Source organism: Pristiophorus japonicus, chromosome 9 (genome assembly GCF_044704955.1).
Source record: "Pristiophorus japonicus isolate sPriJap1 chromosome 9, sPriJap1.hap1, whole genome shotgun sequence".
In the NCBI taxonomy this organism is placed as follows: Eukaryota; Metazoa; Chordata; class Chondrichthyes; family Pristiophoridae; genus Pristiophorus; species Pristiophorus japonicus.
This window is the reverse complement of record NC_091985.1, coordinates 85,347,308-85,372,829: the sequence shown is the minus strand read 5'-3', so window position 1 is coordinate 85,372,829 and position 25,522 is coordinate 85,347,308. Positions and strand designations below refer to the sequence as shown.

Below are 25,522 nucleotides of genomic sequence, written 5' to 3'. Positions count from 1 at the left end.
AAAAATCTTTTGTTGCATTAGGGAAAATATTAACATCAATTTTCTATTTGGCTAACTTTTTTTCTAAAGTAGTCTAGATCTTTTTGGGGGGTGTTATTGGACCAGCAGCTGAGAGCACTGAGACTAAACAGACATGAAAATGGGTTGCTGTCTGCAGGTCTTACACAAGAACCTGAACTCGAGGATTTTACCTTCATATGAATATTGCATCTCTTCCTTGTGTTTTGTTATGTAGGTAACAATCTCAGTCGATGGAATACTGACAACAACGGGTTACACGCAGGAGGATTACACCATGCTAGGCTCTGATGACTTTTTCTATGTCGGTGGCAGTCCTAGCACTGCTGATCTTCCAGGTTCACCAGTCAGCAATAATTTTATGGGTTGCCTGAAGGAGGTAGGTTGATTTTTGAATAGCATAATGTAGATGGGAAGTGGGGAATATACTTTTAACCATAATTTTAAAAGATTTTTATTCTCCCCTCTGTGGGTTGGTCATCAATGCGCATCCTCCTCCAGCTGGGAGGAAGAGATGGGGGGGAAGGGAAACAATGGAACACTTGATGTTCTCGACCATCATCACTGGCAGGAAACATATTTCAATCAGGGTGAGTAGAATAATATAAATTTTCCCCACCCTTCTCCATGTAGCAGTCTGACAGAGAACAAACAAAACTCACTTAATTAAGGTAGGCAGAATCAAGTGATGGGCAACTTCTGGATTCCAATTCATGGCATCTAGTTTAAAGGCAAGTTTTCTGCTACTTATGTCACTAATTGTTGCTTGTATTTGTTTCCTTCTTAATTATCTTTGTAATAATTATTCACATGAAAAAATATGCAATGACCTAATTAGAAATGAGATCAGAGGATAATGTCAAGGTTTAAGTTCAAATAAGCCTCATTCATCAGTGCACAAGATTAAGATTGGAAATCAATTGCAAATTAAAATGTAGTTTTTGGTCATAGTTACTGATTGCATGGATTCTTGGCCTATTCCATGCAGAAATTTCATAAAAGCATCAGTAGAATGATGCATTCTATGACAACTCCAACACTATAGTCACAGGATGTTACAGATGTAGAAGTGGAGTTTTGATGAATAGAAATACAATTTTTCTTCACTGACTTATGTTTTTAACAATGTTATAGCACTAGTAAAAGTATCTTCTTTAACTGTAGTTAAAATGTTACAATTGAATGGGATAATTGTAGCACAAAACCTAGAAGTGGTTGGGTGGTAGTCTCGCAAAACTAGAAGAATGGTGCTACTTGTCAATCGCTGCTCCAAACTAATGACCAGTAACTTTGATGTTTAAACAATGACCTGCACGTGGAAACCATGAAATTATCTTCTCTGCACAGAAATGCAAGTCAAGGGCAAATTTTGGTTCCTTTGCACAAGTCATTCAAGTTGCTCAATGTATGGCTCATTAATACTATAAAAGTATGCAAATATAAACTTCAAGTAAAGATAGCTATCGAAGTTTATTTACTTTTGGCTATATTCCTGCATCAATAATTGACTGCCTATACTAACTTTGATCGGAGCTTTCAAGGAAGTTGATTATTATTTGGCAATTTTCAACCTTGTTTTCTTGTGACTATATGTGTACTGAATTGTAGCAGTACATTGTGTGATTTTCTTTAAACAATCAGATAGTTGCAGGATAGTGCCATTGAAGTAGTTGCAAGTGTGCTTTTGACGTTGATCCACATCGACTCCACCTTCGATACATTTGTTGTGGAGCTTTAAAAAAACACACAAGGCAAAATATCTTTTGCAACTGGAAATGTTTCAGAATTGAGGTTTTCACCCAAGTAATTATATAACAAATCAAGTTAAGTATAACCTCTGTTTTTCAAACACTGTCACGAAAGCCGAAACAGTACATAGCATGTGCAAGCTGAATAACATTATGAAGCAAAGTGTGACCCAATTCAAACCTGGTCTATTCATCCAAAACTTAAATGCCAATCAAGCCAACCCAGTTCTGATAAAAAGCGTAGAGAGTTCTGCTTTGGAATTAGTGAATGCGCAATGACATTCTTATGCAAGCACAAAAAACATTGCACCTTCGGAAAATTTAGTGAGTAATTTTAATCTAAGTTTACAAAGTTAGAAGGTTAAAAACTTTAACGTAAGTTAGACAGTAAATCTAGAGATTCTAAACTGCAAAGTTGTTCAGCGGAACTTAGTGGTGTAAGAGATTAGCACACTGTCCGTTCACCTCTGGGACCCGAGTTCAAATTCAGAATGGCCCAGAAATCCCGGTTGGCAATCGGGTAAAAAACTTTAAAAAAATGCACACTTACCTTATCCTGCTGCACCCACGTGAGTTCGCGGTGCTGAGGCCTCCTTTGACTGCGCGTCGCAGCGCGTGCACGTCGGGAGATGCGCAGGCCTGGAGCTGGAGTCACATGGCTCTGGGCAGCCAATCAGGTATAGTACATTCTCATTCATAATAATGGGAACTCCATAAGTTGGAGTTCCCATTATTATGAATGAGAAACAGCCCCAAAACACACAAAACCAATAATAAAAAATAGAAAAAATACACAACATATTTGTATTAATTTAAATTAAAGTTATTTATGTCTTTAAAAAATATGTTTCCAATTAAAAAAAAGGTTTTTTAATTATGTTTTAAAATAAACTTACCATAGTGGGGAAGGTTTTTTAACAATAAAATGTGTTTTCATAATTTTATTTTAAAATGTTTGTGTATTTTAAAACTCTTACGCCTGTAAAAGTAGGCGATGCGCCTGCTTTTATCAGGCGCAAGAGTTTTGAGGACATTTGCTGGGCAAGATATGCGTAAATCCCACAATCTTACCCATGCAAATGTCCTCGCTCCTGATCTTGACAAATCAGAAAATCCGGTTTTCAGCGCATGCGCATTGTGTGCTGAAGACTGGCTTTTGCGATGTCTTCCCAGGTCCGTAGAAACTCCGTACCGTCCTGGGGTGGCCAGAATTTCTGCCACATTATGCTGATGGAATTAGAAATCAAAAAAGAAAATGCTGTAAACACTCAGCCGGCCAGGCAGTGTCTATGGAGAGAGAAACAGAGTTAATGTTTTCATTTATTTCTAACTTTTCATCAGAACTAGATTAAGTTAGAAATAAGCAGATACAGTGCAGGAATAAAGGTGGGGTGGGGAGGAGGAAAGAACAAAGGGAAGGTCTGTGATAAGGCAAAAGTGGTCATGGAACAATAAAGAAACAAAGGATAGACCTAGAGGATGCATAAATGGTTAAGCAGGACCATAACCAGCACCTGCTGTCTGAGAAAATGGCAGTAGTGGTTCTGATCTGAAGCTGTTGAACTCAATGTTGAGGCTGGAGGATGTGTCATGCCTCATCAAAAGAAAAGATGCTAATCTTCGAACTTGCATTGATCTTCATTGGAACAGTGCACGAGGCCGAGGACAGAGAGGTCAGAGTGGGAGTGTGGCGGAGAATTAAAGTAGAAGTTCAGGGTCACGCTTTTGGACTGAACATCGGCATTGATCTAATCTGCGTTTGGTCTCCCCAGTGTTGAGGAAACCGCGTTGTGAGCCACGAATACAGTATACTTAGTTGGAAGAAGTACAAGTAAATTGTCATTTCACCTGGAAGGAATGTTTGGGGCCCTGGACGGTGGGAAGGGAAGAGGTGAAAGGGCAGGTGTTACATCTCCTGTGCTTAAATGAGAAGGTGCCGAGGAAAGAGAGCTGATGTTGGTGCGATGGAAGAGTGGACCAAGGTGTTGCAGAGGGATCAGTTCCTTCAGAATGCTGAAAGGCATCACTCTAGAACTGGCGGAAATGGCGGAAGATGATCTGTTGAATGTGGAGGCTGGTGGGGTGGAAGGTGAGGACAAGCGGAATCCTATTGTGGTTCAGGGAGGGAGAGGAATGGGTGAGGGCAGAAGTGCAGGAAATATGATGGACACAGTTCAGGGCCCTGTCAACCACAATGGAGGGGAGCACTGGTGTGGAAGGCGGCATCTTCAGATGCGATGGAGACGAAACTGGCAGAATGGACGAGATTCTTACAGGAGGTGGGTTGGGATGAAGTATAATCAAGGTAGCTATGGGAGTTGATAAGCGTATATAGACATTGGTGGCCAGCCTGTCCCCAGAAATGGAGATAGAGAAGTCGCGGAAAGGAAAAGTCTGAGATGGAGCATGTGAAGGTGAGAGAGGGGTGGAGATTGGTAAAAGAGGTGAGGGAGGGGACCTGAGTAGGACTGAAACAGAGAATGTTCCACCTTTCCCACGAAAAGCAGGCATAGCTAGAACCCATACTGGTTCCCTAAGCAACATCTTTTATTTGGAGGAAGTGAGTGGAGTGAAAGGAGAAGTTGTTCAATGTAAGAACAAGTTCAGCCAGGTGGAGGCGGGTGATGGTGGATGGGGACTGCTTGGGCCTTCGCTCTATGAAGAAGAAGAGGGCCCACACGTCATCCTGGTAGGGATGGAGGTGTAGAGGGACTGGACGTCCATGGTGAAAAGGAGACACTTAGGGCCAGGAAACTGGAAACTGTTAAAGTGACAAATGGCGTTGAAAAAGTCGCGGATGTAGGTCGGAAGAGCCTGGACAAGAGGAGAAAAATAGTGTTGAGATAGGAAGAAATAGGTTCCATTAGGCAGGAACAGGCTGAAATGATGGATCTCCCAGGGCAGTCTTGATTGGGAAGGGGATAGAAGTGAGTTGTACGAGATTGAGAGACTGAGGTTGGAGGATCTCCAGTTGGAATTAGATTCTCCTTTGGCTGCTGAATCAAGGGTCCCAAGTGAAATGCGTTTTTGCAATCTCAATCTAGTTCTCAATAGAAACAAGCACATCTAACATAATTGCTCAGGTATTGGCACTAGATTGGAAATCTCACTTGGATTGTCCCTGTGGATGACTGGGTTGTGCAATTAAATGTAATCCATGTTCGAAGGGTGTACTTCTGAGGCTATGATTAAAGTGCATTGCTTAGACAGAATGTGGGGAGCTTGATCCTCTATCAATCTATGCTAAATCTGCAAAACATCTAAACAGAAAAGATTTGCTGATGGAAAATGTTACATTTATGACTGAAATATGGAAACATGCTTTGGAATATTTAATACTATGCTCCTTAAATTAAGAAGGCCACAATCTTACAGTTCTAATGCTATTTCTCAATTAGTAAATTTATTCACAACATTTCATTCTCAAATATTATTTAATTTATCTATAAATCCACTAGCCAAAAAATATGACTGGAGATGGGCCTAAACAACTTCTGTAACCTCCAATATAATGGGCAGGAAGTGCACGCTTATTCCAAGCCCCGCCCACAATGCTGTCGGCAAAAAAAATTAGCGTCCAGTGCATATGCAAATGAAGGGGCCTATCACCTGTTTGAAGCCTCCTCTGCAATATTGGTTCGATCAGATTCAGCCACTGCCAGATGCATGCGGCCTCCCAGGCAATACTTAAAGGGAGCTCTGCATGCTGAACCCAACCCGTTAAGATTTTAAAGTATGCTTACCTGAGTGCACCTCCCGACCTCGCATTAACATCACGTGGGCTGCTGCTTGCTACCGTACCCAGCCCTACCCCCCATCGCGACCTCGCCCCTCACCATCCGTCCGCTGCCCTCCCCGATCATTGTCTTTGCCAACGCCGATCATCGCTGACCGCTACTCACACTTCCTGATCACCGTTAGCCTAGCTCTTGACTACCACTACCCTCCTGATCCGATTATTCTCCCGCTAGAACAAGATTGCCTTCCTTCCTGGTCCCCTTTAACGACCAACCTGAGAGCTGCTGCTGACATCCCAGCGGCCCGATCTTCGTCACTGGCGAGCTATCTGGGACGCTGATTGGATTCTGCAGCTCGTCAGATCGATGGTATTGAAGCCTGAGTCTCAATGTCATATGCGCCTTCAGCCTATCCATTTAGGTGCGTGAATTGCTCCCAATACCCCCTGCGTTTGGGCAAACTCAAATTTCTAAGCCAGTGAGTTTTGTGCACAAGGCATTTATGTTGGTTAGAAAAACTGCAGTCATACCAGTATAATTGTGCACACACAGCTGGGTGAATCTACTAACTGGAGTGGCGATGGGAATTTAGTGAGAGTGGGAATTCGGTGCAGTGGGGAAGGAGGTGATAAGTACTTTAAATCAAGAGGCGATAGTAGATAAGTAATATATAAATAATAAGAATAATTAAGCAGATCAAATTAAGTCGATAAAATTAATTAAGTAGAGAATACCAACATTAAAAGGTTCTGAATTGCATGAAATAAAAATCTGGTTTCCACAATTAATTGAATAATAAATAGGAGGATACTAAACTAAAAACATATATATAAGCAGAGAGACTTCTATATAAAATGATGGGACAGCTGAGACCTGTTGCCTGCAATTCCTGAGTCTTGTGGGGACTCCAGCATGCTTTGTGTCCTGGATAACCACGTGTGCTGGAAGTGCCTCCAGTTGATTGAACCCATGCTCAGGGTTTCTGAGCTTGAGAAGCGGCTGGGCATACAGGAGGCTGAGAATTTCCAAGAGCGCGCATTCCAGGAGGTGGTCATCCCGCAGCTACAGAGAGTCCAGGAGAATAGTAAGTGGGTGACCATATGGCAGATTAGTAAGAGGCAGGCTGTGGAGGAGTCCTCTGGGATTATGGCACTCTCAGAGCAGTTTTCAGTGCTGAATGCCAGGTGTGGCCCAGATGGATTTGAATCAAAAATTGGTAGGTAAAATTGTAATTGAACAATGGGAGGCTTTCGAAAAGGAGATGGTTTGGGTACAGAATAGACACAGTCCCATCAGGGAGAAAGGAAGGGTATCCAAAGTTAGAGCTCCTTGTAAGACAAAAGATACAGGGCCTGAGTTTGGTGGACTTACTGCCGGCTGCGTCTCCCTGGTTTTTGGGCGCTCTCCCCTCCGAACGAAATTGGTCAAGTCCTCACGCCGGCCGGAAGAGAAGACCGCTGGGAAGTGTCTGTTGGCGTGCAACACCGACAAAAGTGCTCTTGCCCACTGACCTCCCAGATTGGTCCGGGCGGTTCTCTGCTCAAGCAGCAGAAGAGACTGCTGCGTGGAGGCAGGTCTGAGCTGAATGGTAAATATGAGGACTGGCAAGAAAAGGTTAGTGGACTTGTTTTCTTAATTTCTTTTGCAGGGACTTTGGTGGATGGGGTCCTCTGAAGGATTTGTAGTAGTTTTTTTGTAATGTTTTGAAACTTTTATTTTTCTCGTTCCCCCCCTGCTCCCTGGGCCCGACTCTATCCTTGGCGTTACTTTGCCGAGGATCGCATTTGCTGCCCAGAATGTGACCTATTGCCCGCTGCCGCCCAGAATCAGCGTGTAAGGCCCATTTTTTCCTGCGGCCATTTTTTTCCACTTTTTTTTAACCAAACTTCCACCCAAATTACCATCAGGATCTTAGCGGTCCTTTCGACGGTACTTGGGTGGAACTTGGGTTTCACCAAACTCGGGCCCATAGGGATTAAAATGAGCCAGAAAAAGAAGGCTCATGACAAATTTAAGGTACATAATATAGTGGAGAAACAAGCTGAATATAGAACGTACAGAGGAGATCTAAAATAGGGGACAAGAGGGCCAAAGAAAGAGTCTGAGAATAGATTAGCGATCAAAATAAAAGGGAACCAAAATGTTTTTCAGAAACATAAATAGTAAAGGGTAGTCAAAAGAAGGATGGAGCCGATTTAGGGACTGAAAAGGAGATATTCTTATGGAAGCAGAGGACACGGCCGAGGTACTAAATGAGTACTTTGCTAGTCGGTGAATGCTGCCAGTGTAGGAGTAAAAGAAGAGATTGTAGCGATATTTGGTAACCCAGTCTGGGGGGTGGGGGGGGCGGTGCGGGCATGTCGGAGGACCTCCTCGTAGGACTGCTCCAAGATGGCCATCAATAGATCCAGGCAGCAGGTGGTCGAGGGTGTCGTTCAACCCAACTGCCTGCCTCTCTTTTCCATGATTACTTTCACGCCCGGGTGGCCCTGAGGCCTTCAGTGGGCACCAAAGGGACTGGTGTGCTTCATCGCCCCTGCAATTGAATTCTTATTTAATTTACTAAGTTACATTTAACAGTTTTTGATTAAGTTACAGTTTATGTATCATGCCATTTTAAGAAGAGGGCACTAGCTACCTTTTCAATTGATGATGACAGCTGTCATCAACTAAAGTAATTAACCAGTAAAAAGGTAGGATATTCACCTGGTCCAGATGGGATGTATCCTCGGTTACTGAGGGAAGTAAGGGTGGGAATTGTAGAGGCTTTGGCCACAATCTTTCAATCTTCCTTCGATATGGGAGTGGTGCCAGAGGACTGGAGGATTGCAAATATTACACCCCTGTTTAAAATTGGAGTGAGAGATAAACCCTGCAGCTGTCGACCAGTCAGCTTAAGATCAGTGGTGGGGAAACACTTAGATACAATAATCCTGGACAAAATGAATTGGTACTCGGAAAAGTATGGGCTAATAAATGAAAGTCAGCATGGACTTTTTAAAAGGCAAATTGTGTTTGATTAACTTGACTGAGTTTTTTGATGAAGTAACGGAGAGGGTTGATAAGGGTAGTACAGTTGAGGTTGTGTTTAATAGACATTCAAAAGGTGTTTAACAAAGTACCACATAATAGACTTGTTAGCAAAATTAAACCCATAGAATTAAAGGGACAGTGGCAGCATAGATACAAAATTGGCTAAGGGGCAGAAAGCAGAAAGTAGTGGTGAATAGTTGTTTTTCAGAATTAATTCAAGTATACGGTGGTGTTCCCCAGGGGTCGGTATTAGGACCACTGTTCTTCTTGATATATATGAATGATCTGGACTTGGGTATACAGAGCACAATTTCAAAGTTTGCAGATGACATGGAACTCGGAAATGTTGTAAACAGTGAGGATGATAACAGCAGACTTCAGAAGAACATAGACAGATTAGTGAAAGGGCAGATACGTGCCAGATGAAACTTAACACAGATAAATGTGCAGTGCTACATTTAGGAAGGAATAATGAGGAGCGGCACTATAAACTAAATGATACAATTTTAAAGGGGCTGCAGGAATAAAAGACCCATGGGGTTGTATGTACATAAGTCTTGGAAAGTGGCAGGAAAAGTTGAGAAGGCTGTTAAAAAAGATATGGGATCCTTGGCTTTATTAACAGAAGCATAGGGTACAAAAGCAAGGAAGTTATGCTGAACCTTTATAAAACACTGGTTAGGCCTCAGCTGCAGTATTGTGTTCAATCTAGGGACCACACTTTAGGAAGGATGTCAAGCCTTAGAGAAGGTGCAGCATGCTTGACTAGAATGTTACCAGGGATGAGGGACTTCAGTTATGTGGAGAGACTAGAGAAGCCGGGCTTGTTTTCCTTAGAACAGAGAAGGTTAAGAGGAGATTTGATAGAAATGTAATCAGAGGGCACAGTTTTGCCAATTGCCTTAAAACGGTGCCCTCTGATTACATCTCTATCAAATCTCCTCTTAACCTTCTCTGCTCTAAGGAAAACAAGCCTGGCTTCTCTAGTCTCTCCACATAACTGAAGTCCCTCATCCCTGGTAACATTCGAGTAGAATCAATAGTAACTTTCAAAAGGAAATTGGATAAAAACATTTACAGGGCTATGGGGAAAGAGCGGGGAAAGTGGGACTTATTGAATAGCTCTACCAAAGAGTTTGCACAGCCACGATGGGCCAAATGGTCTCCTTCTGTGCTGTATCATCCTATGATTCTATGATAACGTACATTACCAAGTTTGCACCTGATAAAAAATTAAAGTAGAACTTATGCAAAAGTCGTAATACTAAGTCCGTCCCCTTATTAATCGATAAATCTGTATTGTGGCAATTGAGAATATGGCCCTGGTTTCATAGCAATAGCAAGAAATTAGGGATGCATGCAATAAAGGTACAGCAGTTATCATGGGTGACTTTAATCTACAAATAGATTGGGCTAACCAAACTGGTAGCAATACGGTGGAGGATTTCCTGGAGTGTATTAGGGATGGTTTTCTAGACCAATATGTCGAGGAACCAACTAGAGGGCTGACCATCCTAGACTGGGTGATGTGTAATGAGGAAGGACTAATGAGCAATCTTGTTGTGCGAGACCCCTTGGGGAAGAGTGACCATAATATGATAGAATTCTTTATTAAGATGGAGAGTGACGCAGTTAATTCAGAAAGTAGGGTCCTGAACTTAAAGAAAGGTAACTTCGATGGTATGAGACGTGAATTGGCTAGAATAGACTGGCAAATGATACTTAAAGGGTTGACGATGGATAGGCAATGGCAAACATTTAAAGATCACATGGATGAACTTGACCAATTGTACATCCCGGTCTGGAGTAAAAATAAAACGGGGAAGGTGGCTCAACCGTGGCAAACAAGGGAAATTAAGGACAGTGTTAAATCCAAGGAAGAGGCATATAAATTGGCCAGAAAAAGTAGCAAACCTGAGGACTGGGAGAAATTTAGAATTCAGCAGAGGAGAATAAAGGGTTTAATTAGGAGGAGGAAAATAGAGTATGAGAGGAAGCTTGCTGGGAACATGACTGCAAAAGCTTCTATAGATATGTGAAGAGAAAAAGATTAGTGAAGTCAAACGTAGGTACCTTGCAGTCAGAATCAGGTGAATTTACAATGGGGAACAAAGAAATGGCAGGCCAATTGAACAAATACTTTGGTTCTGTCTTCACGAAGGAAGACACAAGTAACCTTCCGGAATCACTAGGAGACCGAGGGTCTAGTGAGAAGGAGGAACTAAAGGAAATCCTTATTAGTCAGGAACTTGTTGGGGAAATTGATGGGATTGAAGGCCAATAAATCCGCAGGGCCTGATAGGCTGCATCCCAGAGTACTTAAGGAAGTGGCCCTAGAAATAGTGGATGCATTGGTGATCATTTTCCAACAGTCTTTCGACTCTGGATCAGTTCCTATGGACTGGAGAGTAGCTAATGTAGCACCACTTTTTAAGAAAGGAGGGAGAGAGAAAACGGAGAATTATAGACCGGTTAGCCTGACATTAGTAGTGGGGAAAATATTGGAATCAATTATTAAAGATGAAACAGCAGCGCATTGGAAAGCAGTGACAGGATCGGTCCAAATCAGCATGGATTTATGAAAGGGAAATCATGCTTGACAAATCTTCTAGAATTTTTTGAGGATGTAACTAGTAGAGTGGACAAGGGAGAACCAGTGGATGTGGTGTATTTGGATATTCAAAAGGCTTTTGACAAGGTCCCACACAAGAGATTGGTGTGCAAAATTAAAGCACATGGTATTGGGGGTAATATATTGACGTGGATAGAGAACTGGTTGGAAGACAGGAAGCAGAGAGTCGGGATAAACGGGTCCTTTTCAGAATGGCAGGCAGTGACTCGTGGGGTGTCGCAGGGCTCTGTGCTGGGACCCCAGTTATTTACAATATACATCAATGATTTAGATGATGGAATTGAGTATAATATCTCCAAGTTTGCAGATGACACTAAGCTGGGTGGCAGTGTGAGCTGTGGGGAGGATGCTAAGAGGCTGCAAGGTGACTTGGACAGGTTAGGTGAGTGGGCAAATGCATGGCAGACGCAGTATAATATGGATAAATGTGAGGTTATCCACTTTGTTGGCAAAAACACTAAAGGCAGAATATTATCTGAATGGCGGCAGATTAGGAAAAGGGGTGGTGCAATGAGACCTGGGTGTCATGGTACATCATTCATTGAAAGTAGGCATGCAGGTAGAGCAGGCAGCGAAGAAGGCAAATGGTATGTTGGCCTTCATAGCTAGGGGATTTGAGTATAGGAGCAGGGAGGTCTTACTGCAGTTGTACAGGGCCTTGGTGAGGCCTCACCTGGAATATTGTGTTCAGTTTTGGTCTCCAAATCTGAGGAAGGACGTTCTTGCTATTGAGGGAGTGCAGCGAATTTTCACCAGACTGTTTCCCGGGATGGCAGGACTGATATATGAGGAGAGACTGGATCGACTGGGTCTGTATTCACTGGAGTTTCGAAGGATGTGAGGGGATTTCATAGAAACATATAAAATTCTGACGGGACCGGACAGGTTAGATGCAGGAAGAATGTTGCCGATGTTGGGGAAGTCCAGAACCAGGGGACACAATCTAAGGATAAGGGGTAGGCCATTTAGGACTGAGATGAGGAGAAACTTCTTCATTCAGAGAGTTGTTAACCTGTGGAATTCTCTACCGCAGAGAGTTGTTGATGCCAGTTCATTGGATATATTAAAGAGGGAGTTAGATATGGCCCTTACGGCTAAAGGGATCAAGGGGTACGGAGAGAAAGCAGGAAAGGAGTATTGAGGTGAATGATCAGCCATGATCTTACTGAACGATGGTGCAGGCTCGAAGGGCCAAATGGCCAACTCCTGCACCTATTTTCTATGTTTCTATATTAAGATGGCATTTTACCATCTTCAGAATTAGCATGTTTCAAATATAATGCTAGAGTTACATTTCTGCATTATATTGACATCCCATCTTTACCCTTTGTTTGCTATATCAAACAAAAAAAAACTTCAGAAAGGATTCAAACATAATGGGTCATAATTTGTGGCCCCGACAGGTGGATACGAATTCTCTTGACAGATCGTACGAATCTGAAATAAATGGGCCTCTGCGCGTGGAGAGTTGGATTATTTGCCTTGTGTAATGCCTACTGTTATCAATGTAAGAATTTCGAAAAATAGAAAAATAAAATGTTATCACTCATTCATATGTTACAAACTCTGTCCAATAAGGTAAGTTTATTTTTAGCTCCTTTAAAACATATCAACATTTTTTTCAAAGAATTTAATTTTTCTTTAAAATATTTAATCAAATGGCATTTTAATTAATTTTAAATATGTAATGTTTTTTTATTTCATATGTTCGTGTATTTTTTAAGTGATCCCCATTCACACTTATGGAAGTTCTGTACAAATGGAATCCCCATAAGTATGAATGGGAATTCTCTTCTTTAATTGGTTGGCCAAAGCCCACGTGATCCATGGGGCTCTTGAGAACCACATGCGCCCCTGGGATATGTGGGTTTCTACCTGCGGGAACCCGAAGAGGCCCAGGATCCCGAATCTAAGAAACTCCTGGAGCACCAGGTAAATTCGTAAATTATTTGCAGGTTGGTGGCATCTGCCCATGGGAAGCTCTAACCGCAAATTCTGGGCCAATGTGACAACAGAGTGGAGATAAATGCACATATCAGTTATCTGCTTTGCTAATATAGTTTTGAAAAGGCACTAATTGTTAATTTAACTATAAAAAATTGTTTGAATAAAATTTCAATATTTGTTTAACACATACTCTGTGGGCTCAATTTTGCCCAAACCCGTTTTCTGGCGTATTGCCAGAGTTGCACCCATTTTTCTAGGCCAGAAATGTACCAGAAATAATTTGCCAAAGTTTCCCCGATCAATAATTCGAATTTGACGCCGCGCAACGTGTCCAGTCGCCTTGGGACGTGGAGCCAGCTGTCTCCGCCGAAAAATGAAGCCGCACCTTCTGCGCATGCGCGGGGGAAAAAAGTTAAGTTTCTGACGTCCTTGCAATGGACAGGCATGCACACTACAGCTCCGAGTTGGCAATCGGCCATTTTTAAAGAGCGAGTTGTGTGTGTGAGAAGGAGTGCTGTGTGAGATCATTGGAAAAATCGGAGCTGCTGCAGTACAAGACGCAACGCGGTGCAAGGACCAAGAATTCCTTACAGGATGAAGTGGAGGCACTAGTTACTGTGATTGAGAACAGATGACAGGAGCTGGACACCAGCACACGTCACATAAAAGTTCCACCCAAAGAAATGAAGAAATGTTGGAAACAAGTTGCAGAAGATTACTATGCAACGGTGACCACCATGAGATCTGGAGGCCTGTGTAAAAAGAAGTGGCAAGACCTTGGTCAAGTAGTTAGTGTAAGTAATATTTTCATTTATTCAATGGAATTGCAATTGTAAATGTGACCAGCTGTATATGCCCCACCCAGCAGTTATGTTTTCATCTTTGCAGAGGAAAGGGCACACAACAAACGAGAAAGAATCCGAACAGGAGGGAGGCCTGGCAAATCTGCAGCCACTGACACCCTTGGAAGAGAGGGTCGCTGCTTTGATGGTTCCTGCCTGGAGAAAAGCAACCACCACTGCATAAACTGGGCACACACTCGAGGGAGAGGGTAAGTCCTCCAAATTCCACAGTACGACTTTGCTAAATGTTAAGTACTGCGCGGGCTAGCCATGCTTCGGTTCATGGAGATGTCTCCGTCAGCTACGCTTCAGTTGATGCAATGTGCTATCATTCATCATGGTCCGTCAAATCAGCTTGCTGCCTGGCCTGCACTGTGTGAGTCTACTCATGCCACCCATCCTGCCCCCTCCTTTGCTGCTAACCATTTGTCTGTGTTCTGTTATATTTTCCAGAACTTGTAGAAGAAGATTCAGACGAAGACCAGCCTGATCAGGATAACATCTTCGAATCCAACCCTCCAGAACAATAACATGGGGGTGAGGGGGAGAAAATGCAGCTGGATGCAGCTCCCATTGTTTTACTGACTTTGGAGGAGGTGCCGCTCATTGCGGTGACAGCCCCTTCCATGACTAGTGGTTTGAGAGCTGGTGGGACATTCCATGGTTTCCCACCTTCCGAGATTGCGTGTCCCAATGGTGGAGTGCAGCGAGGCACACCCAGGACCCTATCGTCCTAGGCTGCAGGTCCCAGTGGTGGGGTGCAAGCCATAGCTGTGGGGAGGAGGGGAAGGAGAGCTCAACCGCACTCCCCTGAGGTGCAGGATCGAACCGATGTGGTTCAGAAGATGTCACTGAGCACGGAGAGCATTGACCTTACCCGATCACTCCTGGATGCCATCAGTGGTGTGAGTGATGAGGTAGCAGGACTGTTGGGAGAAATAACAGCAATGACACAAGAAATGGGAACGATGTCCGGGACCATCAGTGAGGCAATAGTTACCCTGAGGGAGGGAATGTCAGAGGTAGCTGATGCGCTGTCAGTGACCATCAGAGAGGGAATGTCAGAGATAGTGCAAACACTGTCACTGACCATAAGGGAAGGAATGTTGTAGGTAATTCAGACAGTTTTGCTCAACATGAGGGAGGGAATATTGCAAGTTGTTGAGACACTGCCAGGGCGCATGAGGGATGGCATGTTGGAGTTAGCTGCTGCAATTAGCGAACACGCCCAGGCCTCGTGCCCATAGACAAAATCAACTGCCATTCCCACTCCAATCCCCACACCAGCCTCTGAAGAGCCCCAAGCTGGGCCCTCCACATTGCTGCCCGGAGCCATCCACATTGCCGCCTGCCACCCCACTTCCACCCCCGCCACCGCCGCCCCCCCACCCCACCGCCCCCCCCCCCGCCCCGCCCAACAGATGCGCACTACTCGAGATCTTAGAAAGAATAAGCTTGGTACCAACTCCAGAAACACTCCGCCACCGCCTGCGGGCAGAGGTGGTGGAGTTACCAAGAACAAGCGCGGCGGACGGTCTTAGAATAAGGTGGAGGAGAGATGGGTGCAGACTTTCTTTGCTGCTGTTGTTGTTATTATTATTGTTGTTACTGTTATAACTGTTCTCAAATTTAAAATTTTTTGTAAGTTATGTAAATTTATAAGTTTAAAAGTTTGTAAATGATCATAAAGTTTTTAAGTGATCTTAAAGAGTGATCTTAAAGTAAAGTTTGATACAAGTATAACTTTATTAAAGTTAAGTTAAGTACAAAAGAACTGTTTGCTAAACTTTTGAATAAAATATATTTTACATTAAAAATGAATCATTTCCATTATTTGTTCCACTCTTAACACAACTTTTGGGACTCAAGAAGAATCATTTTCATTATTTGTTCGAATATTAAAACAACTTTTGAAGTAAACAAGAATAATTTCTATCATTTGTTCCATTAACACAACACAACATTACGGAACAGGTCCAAACAGTAAATATGGTTCATGTGCAATAGTTGTTGCTGAGCCCTCAGGCAGCAGTAAAGCGTTCATGGATGAGATGCTGAAGCAAGGCTCGAGCAATCGTTAAAAGGGGCATGATGGCCCGCCCTCCTCCGCCGTCGTGCTCCAGCCTCATGCACTTGCATGGTTTCCTCATCTTCATCGTCATCTTCCTCCTCCTCCTGCTCCTCATCTGCATCTTCCGCATCATTATCATCAGCCACTCTCACCACAGGTAGGTCTTCCACAACCCTCTGAGAGAAGAAATTTCTCCTCATCTCAGTTTTAAGTGACACATAGACAGGCTAAGTGAGTGGGCAAAAAATTGGCAGATGGAGTACAATGTTGGAAAGTGTGAGGTCATGCACTTTGGCAGAAAAAAAAAATCAAAGAGCAAGTTATTATTTAAATGCAGTAAGATTGCAAAGTGCTGCAGTACAGCGGGACCTAGGAGTACTTGTGCATGAAACAAAAAAGGTTAGTATGCAGGTCCAGCAAGTGATCAGGAAGGCCAATGGAATCTTGGCCTTTATTGCAAAGGGGATGGAGCATAAAAGCAGGGAAGTCTTGCCACAGTTGTAAAGGGTATTGGTGAGGCCACACTTGGAATACACTTGGTTTCCATATTTGCGAAAGGATATACTTGCTTTGGAGGCAGTTCAGAGAAGGTTCACAAGGTTAATTCTGGAGATGAGGGGGTTGATTTATTAGGAAAGGTTGAGTAGGTTGGGCCTCTGCTCATCGGATTTCAGAAGAATGAGAGGTGATCTTATCGAAATATATAAGATTATGAGAGGGCTTGACAAGGTGGATGCAGAGAGGATGTTGCCACTGATAGGGGAGACTAGAATTAGAGGACATGATTTTAGAATAAGGGGCCGCCCATTTAAAACTGAGATGAGGAGAAATTTCTTCTCTGAGAGTTGTGGATCTGTGGAATTCTCTGCCTCAGAGAGCTGTGGAAGCTGGGACATTGAATAAATTTAAGACAGAAATAGACAGTTTCTTAATCGATAAGGGATTAAAGGGTTTTGGAGAGCGGGCAAGGAAGTGGACCTGAGTCCATGATCGGATCAGCCATGATCGTATTAAATGGCGGAGCAGTCTCGAGGGGCCATATGGCCTACTCCTGCTCCTATTTCTTATGTTCTTATGTACCAGGTGCTGCTGCCTCATGATGGCTAAGTTATGCAGCAAGCAGCACATATCAGTGAACTGACCGACAATCTTGGGCGTACAGCAAGTAGCCTCTGGAATTGTCCAGGCATCGGAAACGCTGTTTCAAGATGCCTATCGTCCTCTCTATGATGCTGCGTGTCGCAATGTGCAACATGTTTTATTCATGGTCAGTTTCCATCCAGCTTACGCATAGAGGCATCATGAGCCAGGTGGCGAGGTCATACCCTTTGTCTCCCAGCAGCCAGCACTGCCCTTCTGGCTGCTGCTGAAACATGGCAGATATCGCGTAGTATGAACGCATCATGGGTGCTCCAAGAGTATCTTGCATTGACTGACATGATGCGATGCATGTCGTCACACTTGAGCTGCACATTACTGAAGTGGAAGCCTTTTCTGTTCCTGTACATCTCCAAAGGTGCTCGCAAGGCGATGTGGGTACAATCAATGCAGCCCTGTACCTTTGGGTTGCCAGCAATGCTCGAGAACTCACAGCCCTGTCATGCATTGCCTGGGCGTTCATTGGGAACTTTCTGAAGTAATTCCTGAGCGCATACAGTACAGCCGTGACCTGGTGAAAGCAGACATGTGTTGCATGCTGAGAGATGACGCACATATCCTCAGTTGTAGCTTGAAATGAGCCGGAGGCATAGAATGAAAGTGCAGCTGTAACCTTCACTTCAACTGACAAAGCTGTCCTCCTGATGCTTCTAGGTTGCAGGTCTGCTTTGACCAACTCACAGATCTCAGTTACAACTTCTTTGCAGAAACGCAGCCATCTGACACAGTCTGCATCACTCAGGTGGAGGTACGAACGCCTGTCTCGATATACCCGATGTGGGTAAGGCCTCCTGCCCAGTACTCTACAGACTCTGATGTTCCTGATGCAATGACGTCAAATCAATTCTCTCCTACATAGCACCATGATGCCGAAGGCTTGCACAACATATGGCATTGTCAGTATTGCCCCCAGACTTAAATTTTACCTTTGAAAGAAGCTCAAAGCAGCAGGCAGGACAGGTTCACAGTTCTCTCTCCCCAAGGTCTGTATGGATGGACCACACCCAAGGTCATGTGACTTCTCTCTCTCCCCACCCCCCGCCATTAACTAATTGCAGTCTTGTGACTTCTCCCCTTCTCTCTCCCCCCCCCCCCCCACCATCGCCCCCCCATCTCTCCTACTCATTGCAGTCTTCAGATGCCTTCCGATTGGCACCTCCCTCCCCGGACTCAGTCTGCATAAACTTTCCAATTGGCACCTCGTTCCTCGAGCTCAGTCTGCAGAAGACTTCCGTTCGGCACCTTGCTCTCTCTCTCTCCTTCACCCATGCCCCCCCCTCCACCCCGGGCTTGTTTTCCAGCTGAGCCCCTGTGTCTGGGTGCAGGGCCAATTCTGCCAGCCAAAGCTACGACCCTCCAGCCCTGCTTCAAGACATTCGGTGGTGGTGTGTGAGTAAAAAAAAAAGAGAAAACTTCTGATATCCAACAAACTTCCATTTACTATATTTACAGGTAAAAAAAGTTGAACTTTATTATTGATTTTTAAAGTGTTCTTGACTCCCTCCAAAATCTTCGATTAAAAACAATGGCGTCTTTCAGTCCCAATTTGTCAATGTGCACTGGCTTTCTTAAGTGCCCAGAAGGTTTTTCGGGAGAGGCTAGATACGCCGACCTAGGAGGAAAACATTTTGGCCAAACTGCGAAAAAGTATAAAAACCGGCGCAGACATGATGTAAAAAAAAACTGGTGTAGAAAAATCGTAATTATGTCAGTTACGCTGGTGCAGATTGCAGGGGGAAACTTTGAAAAAAATAAATACACCAAAATAAACGGCACGCGCAAAAAAACGCCGCAAATGACCCAGGAAAATTGAGCCCGATATGAGTGGATGTATGAATATGATCTGTTTTTACAAAAACTGACGAACTAATAATGATAAAAGAATATTTATTCTTGTCAAATGATTACCTGGGCAGCTGATGTGTGACTACTGTAAAATACAAGGGGGGAGAAATTTGGTCGCGCGTCATTTGGAGCCGTAACCTAGGCGGAGCGGTAATTTTAGTGCCTTGAAAAAGTTTACACCCTCCACCCACAAATTCATCAGATTTGGACAAGGAGCTGACAGGGGCGCTAAAATAGCTACTGCACACCAGAGCTGTGGGGGGTGGGGAGGGGGCGGTGGTGGAGGGGCGCGTGATAACGAAAATTTGGTCGGCAAATTTGGCGAACCCATTGCGCATGCATGGAACTCCCAGTCAGACCCTGGCAACAGTCGAGTCTGAAAGGCGCGGCATAGTAATGTACCCATTAAAGTTTTCAAAATCACTTGTTTTCAACCTGTACTGTTATGTCTGTCTGCTCCTGCAAACTCAGAGGGTCACGCACCGTGCTGTGTGTAAACGTTATACTGACTGTGACCTCCAAGGGAAGTACTTCCTTCAAGTAGCCACTAGTTAACGACTCTGCAAGCCTGTACCAACTGTTTCTCCAGACATTGTTCTTGGCGCACGCTAAATGAGGCGGCTGCACCTAACTTTCCGACAGGAGTGCAAGAGTGGGCGTTGCACCAGGAATATGTCATGATCGGAGTGATTGTCAGCAGCCAAGCGCTACTGGTTTGTGCCCCTGGTGAGCCTCTCGTGATTTTTCGGTCGGGGCATTAAACATTGCGCTGCCGGTCAGTAATCTCTTTCACTTCCATTAATGCCCCCTCTGATTGCTAACTGAGGTGTGAGACACCAAAAATCCACCCCAATATGAATTAGCTAGGGTTCATTGAGCATGGGATTGACACATAATAACATAATACACTGAGCATAGATTTAATCAGAATATTTGATTACTTTACTTTTTTTTCCTTACCAATGTTCTCCTTGACTCCTTCTTGATTACCCTGTGGTAATTCATTTAAGTGCTATTATTAATCTGTGAGGTGGAACATGGCATCGAGGAAGATTAAGAAAAGGGTTGGGGCGATGACGCAGCCCTGCTTGACCCCAGTCCGGACATGAATTGGGTCTGTGATGGATCCGTTGGTAAGGATCACGGCTTGCATGTCATCGTGGAGCAGCCGGTGTATGGTGACCTACTTTTGGGGACATCCGAAACGGAGGAGGACACTCCATAGACCCTCGCGGTTGACAGTGCCAAAGGCCTTTGTAAGGTTGAAGAAGGCCATGTATAAGGGCTGGCGCTGTTCCCTGCATTTTTCCTGCAGCTGTCGCGCTGCAAAAATAATGTCCGTTGTGCCCCGGAGGGGACGAAATCCGCACTGTGACTACGAGATGAGCTCCTCGGCCATGGGGAGAAGACGATTGAGGAGGACTCTAGCAACGACTTTCCCAGTGGTTGATAGCAGGATGATTCCTCTGTAGATGCCGCAGTCGGACTTGTCCCCTTTTTTTAAAGATGGTCACGATCACTGCATCTCTAAGATCTCCCGGCATGCTCTCCTCCCTCCAGATGAGAGAGATGAGGTTGTGTATTCGTGCCACTAGTGCCATACTTCAGTGCCTGAGCAGGGATTCCATCCGCTCCCGTAGCCTTGTTGTTTATTCGCTGTCTTATGGCCTTTTCTACCTCATGCAGTGTTGGGGTCTCACTGAGGTGGTGGCGGTACCATGCTGCGGAATGGAGTCGAGAACACTCGAGTCAAAGGCAGAGACTTGGTTGAGGAGATCTTCGAAGTGTTACTTCTAGCGGGCGCTGACTGCCTCGGTGTCCTTGATGAGTGTTTCCCTGTTCTTGGCCAGGAGTGGGGTGGGGCCTTGGGAGTTTGGACCGTAGGTGGCCTTGACTGCGGTGAAGAATCCTCACACATCTTGGCTATCGGCCATCTGCTGTATCTCCTGTGCTTTCTCCATCCACCACCTGTTCTTTAGGTCCCGGGTTTTTTGTTGGACCTTAGTCTTTCGCCTCACAGTTGATAAGCTCCCCGCTGGAGTGGAGCTAAACTGCAGAACCAGTGGGAAGCTGTTCAACCTTCTCCGTCTCCAGGCCAGGTCCAAGACCACTCCAACCTTTGTAGTCGAGCTACAGTACGCGGACGATGCCTGTATCTGTGCACACACACAGGCTAAATTCCAGGACATAGTCGACATATTTACCGAGGCGTATGAAAGCATGGGCCTTACACTAAACATTAGTAAGACAAAGGTCCTATACCAGCCTGTCCTCGCGCACAGCACTGCCCCCCCAGACATCAAGATCCACGTCGTGGCCCTGGACAACGTGGACCACTTCCCCTATCTCGGGAGCCTCCTATCAACAAAAGCAGGCATTGATGATGAGATCCAACACCACCTCCAGTGCGCCAGTGCAGCCTTCGGCCGCCTGCGGGAAAGAGTGTTTGAAGATCAGTCCCTCAAAACTGTCACCAAGCTCATGGTCTACAAGACTGTAGTAATACCCGCCCTCCTGTATGGCTCAGAGACGTGGACCATGTCCAGTAGACACCTCAAGTCGCTGGAGAAATACCACCAGCAATGTCTCCGCAAGATCCTGCAAATCCCCTGGGAGGACAAACGCACAAACATTAGTGTCCTCGTCCAGGCCAACATCCCCAGTATTGAAGCACTGACCACACTTGATCAGCTCTGCTGGGCAAGCCACATAGTTCGCATGCCAGACACGAGACTTCCAAAGCAAGCGCTCTACTCGGAACTCGTCCACGGCAAAGGAGCCAAAGGTGGGCAGAGGAAACGTTACAAGGACACCCTCAAAGCCTCCCTGATAAAGTGCGACATCCCCACCGACACCTCGGAGTCCTTGGTCATAGACTGCCCTAAGTGGAGGAAGTGCATTCGGGAGGGCGCTGAACTCCAGTATCGTCACCGAGAGCATGCAGAAATCAAGTGCAGGCAGCAGAAGGAGCGTGCGGCAAACCAGGCTCCCTGCCCACACTTTCCCTCAACGACTATCTGTCCCACCTGTGACAGAAACTGTGGTTCTCGTATTGGACTGTACAGCCACCTAAGAACTCATGCTAAGAGTAGAAGCAAGTCTTCTTCGATCCCGAGGGACTGCCCATGATGATGATGATTATTAATCTATCAGCTTTGCCAGTGGGTGTTCATTGTCTATTCAAGCCACACCCATGCACTTCCTGCAGAAGTCACTGGACAGCAATCATAAGTGTGAACACCAGCCAAGGCATTGTTGCCAACTGTAACAATCCTATCACTGCCCCAGCTAAGCTCACCAATCTCTGGACAGACTAGCGGTCAAACCTGGGACCTTAATCTGTTGTTGATTGTGACGTTAGTAAATCTGGCAATCACGTTCGGGTCAAGTAGTTTGCTCAGTGAGCTGAGCATGGAGTGAGTTCAAGAATGTAACCTAAATTTGGGTTTCTGATAAATATAAACTGCTCAAGCTTTACTTACAGTGCAGGATGTAACTTGGACCTATAATTAGAAAATATCCTTGTAACTCTCACAGTTGACTAGTACTTTCTGAATTTTAGGAATTTTTTACGAGCAAGACCAAACTATTATATAATGGAACATTAAAAAATTAACTATCTGTGGCAAACCAATACAGTAAGATGCATTCTGCAATCACAATTTGATTCACTGCCTGTTTCTGCATGAGTCTCTGGTTGTTAGAATGGGGCTATGAATGATTTGGGGACAAAGGAAAGAACTATCATTCCAGGATTATAAATCATCAAACTGTGTTTGACAACAATCAAGATACTTTATATACAACATAATGTATATACAACAATACAACCATTGGCTTCTTATTGTGGCACATTCTTATTATTAGAGCCTTTGCTACTTTCTGCTGCTTCATTTTTCTTTTATTTGCACACAATTCTGTGAGAACTGCCGCTTGAGGGTTTTCAATTGAAAGTCATCAATCCATGATCAATCAACTCAATAATATAGTGATTGTTGTAACATAAATTATGTTATCTATCTTGATTTTCTTTTGATGACTCAAAACATTATGCAATAGGGCATAATATTAGTGTTTACTGCCATTGATAAAAAATTATACAACTATAAAGACATGTTAGCAATTTCATGGTTTTAAAAATAGTATTTGTTGGCAAAATCTTATTTCTTGTACAAATTGGACAAAGAAAGCTCTAAAAATCTTCAAAAGGTTAGGATGCATATTCTTCCTGCTAAACGGTAGGTCAACCAGTCACATTTTGCACATTATCTATAATATAATAACATAGTAAACAGCAATTAACATAGATTCAGAGGGGAAGATCCTACCTGACCAACCTCCTTGACTTTTTTGAGGAAGTGTCGCCCAAGTAGACTGTGGAAATGTTGTAACTAGAATGTTGAAGAGCATTTGAAAAAGTTCCACCTGAAAGTTTATCGGTTAAGCTCAAGAGTACAGGGTTTCAGGGTAAATCTTGGGAATAGATAAGATATTGACTGAAGAATAGAAAAACAATGGATACTTGTTACAGGAATTGTTAAAGGACGGTATCCAATTAAAAACAAAGGCATGCAAAGTGGCCAAAACTAGTGGGAGGACAGAAGATTGGGAAGTTTTTAAAAGCCAGCAAAGAATTACTAAAAAAAAATTGAGAAAGGGAAGATAGACTATGAAAGTAAAGTAGCGCAAAATATAAAAACAGATAGCAAAAGTTTCTATAGGTATATAAAAAGGAAAAGAATGGCTAAAGTAAATGTTGGTCCCTTAGAGGATGAGACCGTGGAATTAGTAATGGGGAACATGGAGATGGCAGAAACTTTTAACAAATATTTTGTATCAATCTTTGCAGTAGAGGACACTAACAATATCCTAACAATACCTTAACACAATCACAATCACTACGGAGGTGGTACTCAGTAAGATAATGGGAATAAAGGCAGATAAATCCCCTGGACCTGATGGCTTGCATCCTAGGGTCTTCAGAGAAGTAGTGGGAGGGATAGTGGATGCACTGGTTGTAATTTACCAAAATTCCCTGGATTCTGGGGAGGTCCCAGCAGATTGGAAGACTGCAAATGTAATGCCCCTATTTAAAAAACGAGGCAGACAAAAAGCAGGAAACTATAGACCAGTTAGCCTAACATCTGTGATTGGGAAAATGTTGGAGTCCATTATTAAAGAAGCAGTAGCAGGACATTTGGAAAAGCATAATTCGGTCAGGCAGAGTCAGCATGGATTTATGAAGGGGAAGTCATGTTTGACAAATTTGCTGGAATTCTTTGAGGATGTAACGAAGAAGGTGGATAAAGGGAAACCAGTGGATGTGGTGTATTTGGACTTCCAGAAGGCATTTGACAAGGTGCCACATAAAAGGTTACTGCACAAGATCAAAGTTCACGGAGTTGGGGGTAATATATTCGCATGGTTGAAGATTGGCTAACTAACAGAAAACAGAGAGTCGGGATAAGTGGTTCATTCTCAGGTTGGCAATCAGTAACTAGTGGGGTGCCGCAAGGATCAGTGCTGGGACCCTAACTATTTACAATCTATATTAACGACTTGGAAGAAAGGACCGAATGTAACGTATCCAAGTTTGCTGATGATACAAAGGTGGGAGGAAAAGTAATGTGTGAGGAGGACGCACAAAATCTGCAAAAGGACATAGACAGGCTAAGTGAGTGGGCAAAAATTTGGCAGATGGAGTATAATGTTGGAAAGTGTGAAGTCATGCACTTTGGCAGAAAAAAATCAAAGAGCAAATTATTATTTAAATGGAGAAAGATTGCAAAGTGCTGCAGTACAGCAGGACCTGGGGGTACTTGTGCATGAAACACAAAAGGTTAGTATGCAGGTACAGCAAGTGATCAGGAAGGCCAATTGAATCTTGGCCTTTATTGCAAAGGGGATGGAGTATAAAAGCAGGGAAGTCTTGCTATAGTTATACAAGATATTGCTGAGGCCACACCTGGAATACTGCGTGCAATTTTGGTTTCCATATTTATGAAGGGATATACTTGCTTTGGAGTCATTTCAGATAAGGTTCACTAGGTTGATTCTGGAGATGAGGGGCTTGACTTATGAGGAAAGGTTGAGTGGGTTGGGCCTCTACTCATTGGAATGCAGAAGATTGAGAGGTGATCTTATCGAAAGGTATAAGATTATGAGGGGGCTTGACAAGGTGGATGCAGAGAAAATGTTTCCACTGATGGGGGAGACTAGAACTAGGGGGCATAACCTTAGAATAAGGGGCCGAACATTTAAAACTGAGATGAGGAGAAATTTATTTTCTCAGAGGTATGTGGATCTCTGGAATTCGCTGCCTCAGAACACTGTGGAAGCTGGGACATTGAATAAATTAAAGACAGAAATAGACAGTTTCTTAACCGATAAGGGAATAAGGGGTTATGGAGAGCAGGCAGGAAAGTGGACCTGAGTCCATGATCGGATCAGCCAAGATCGTATTAAATGGCGGACCAGGCTCGAGGGGCCGT

At 44.0% G+C, this 25,522-nt stretch overlaps 1 protein-coding gene across 1 annotated transcript in view; it reads left to right on the top strand.

Moving 5' to 3' along the window:
* LOC139273124 (neurexin-1-like) overlaps positions 1 to 25,522 on the top strand; it is a 2,375,046-nt gene that overhangs the window by 806,120 nt on the left and 1,543,404 nt on the right. The window contains exon 6 of the mRNA XM_070889537.1: positions 236 to 397. Coding sequence (XP_070745638.1) covers positions 236 to 397 — 162 coding nt within the window. The remainder of the gene's footprint in view (positions 1 to 235; positions 398 to 25,522) is intronic.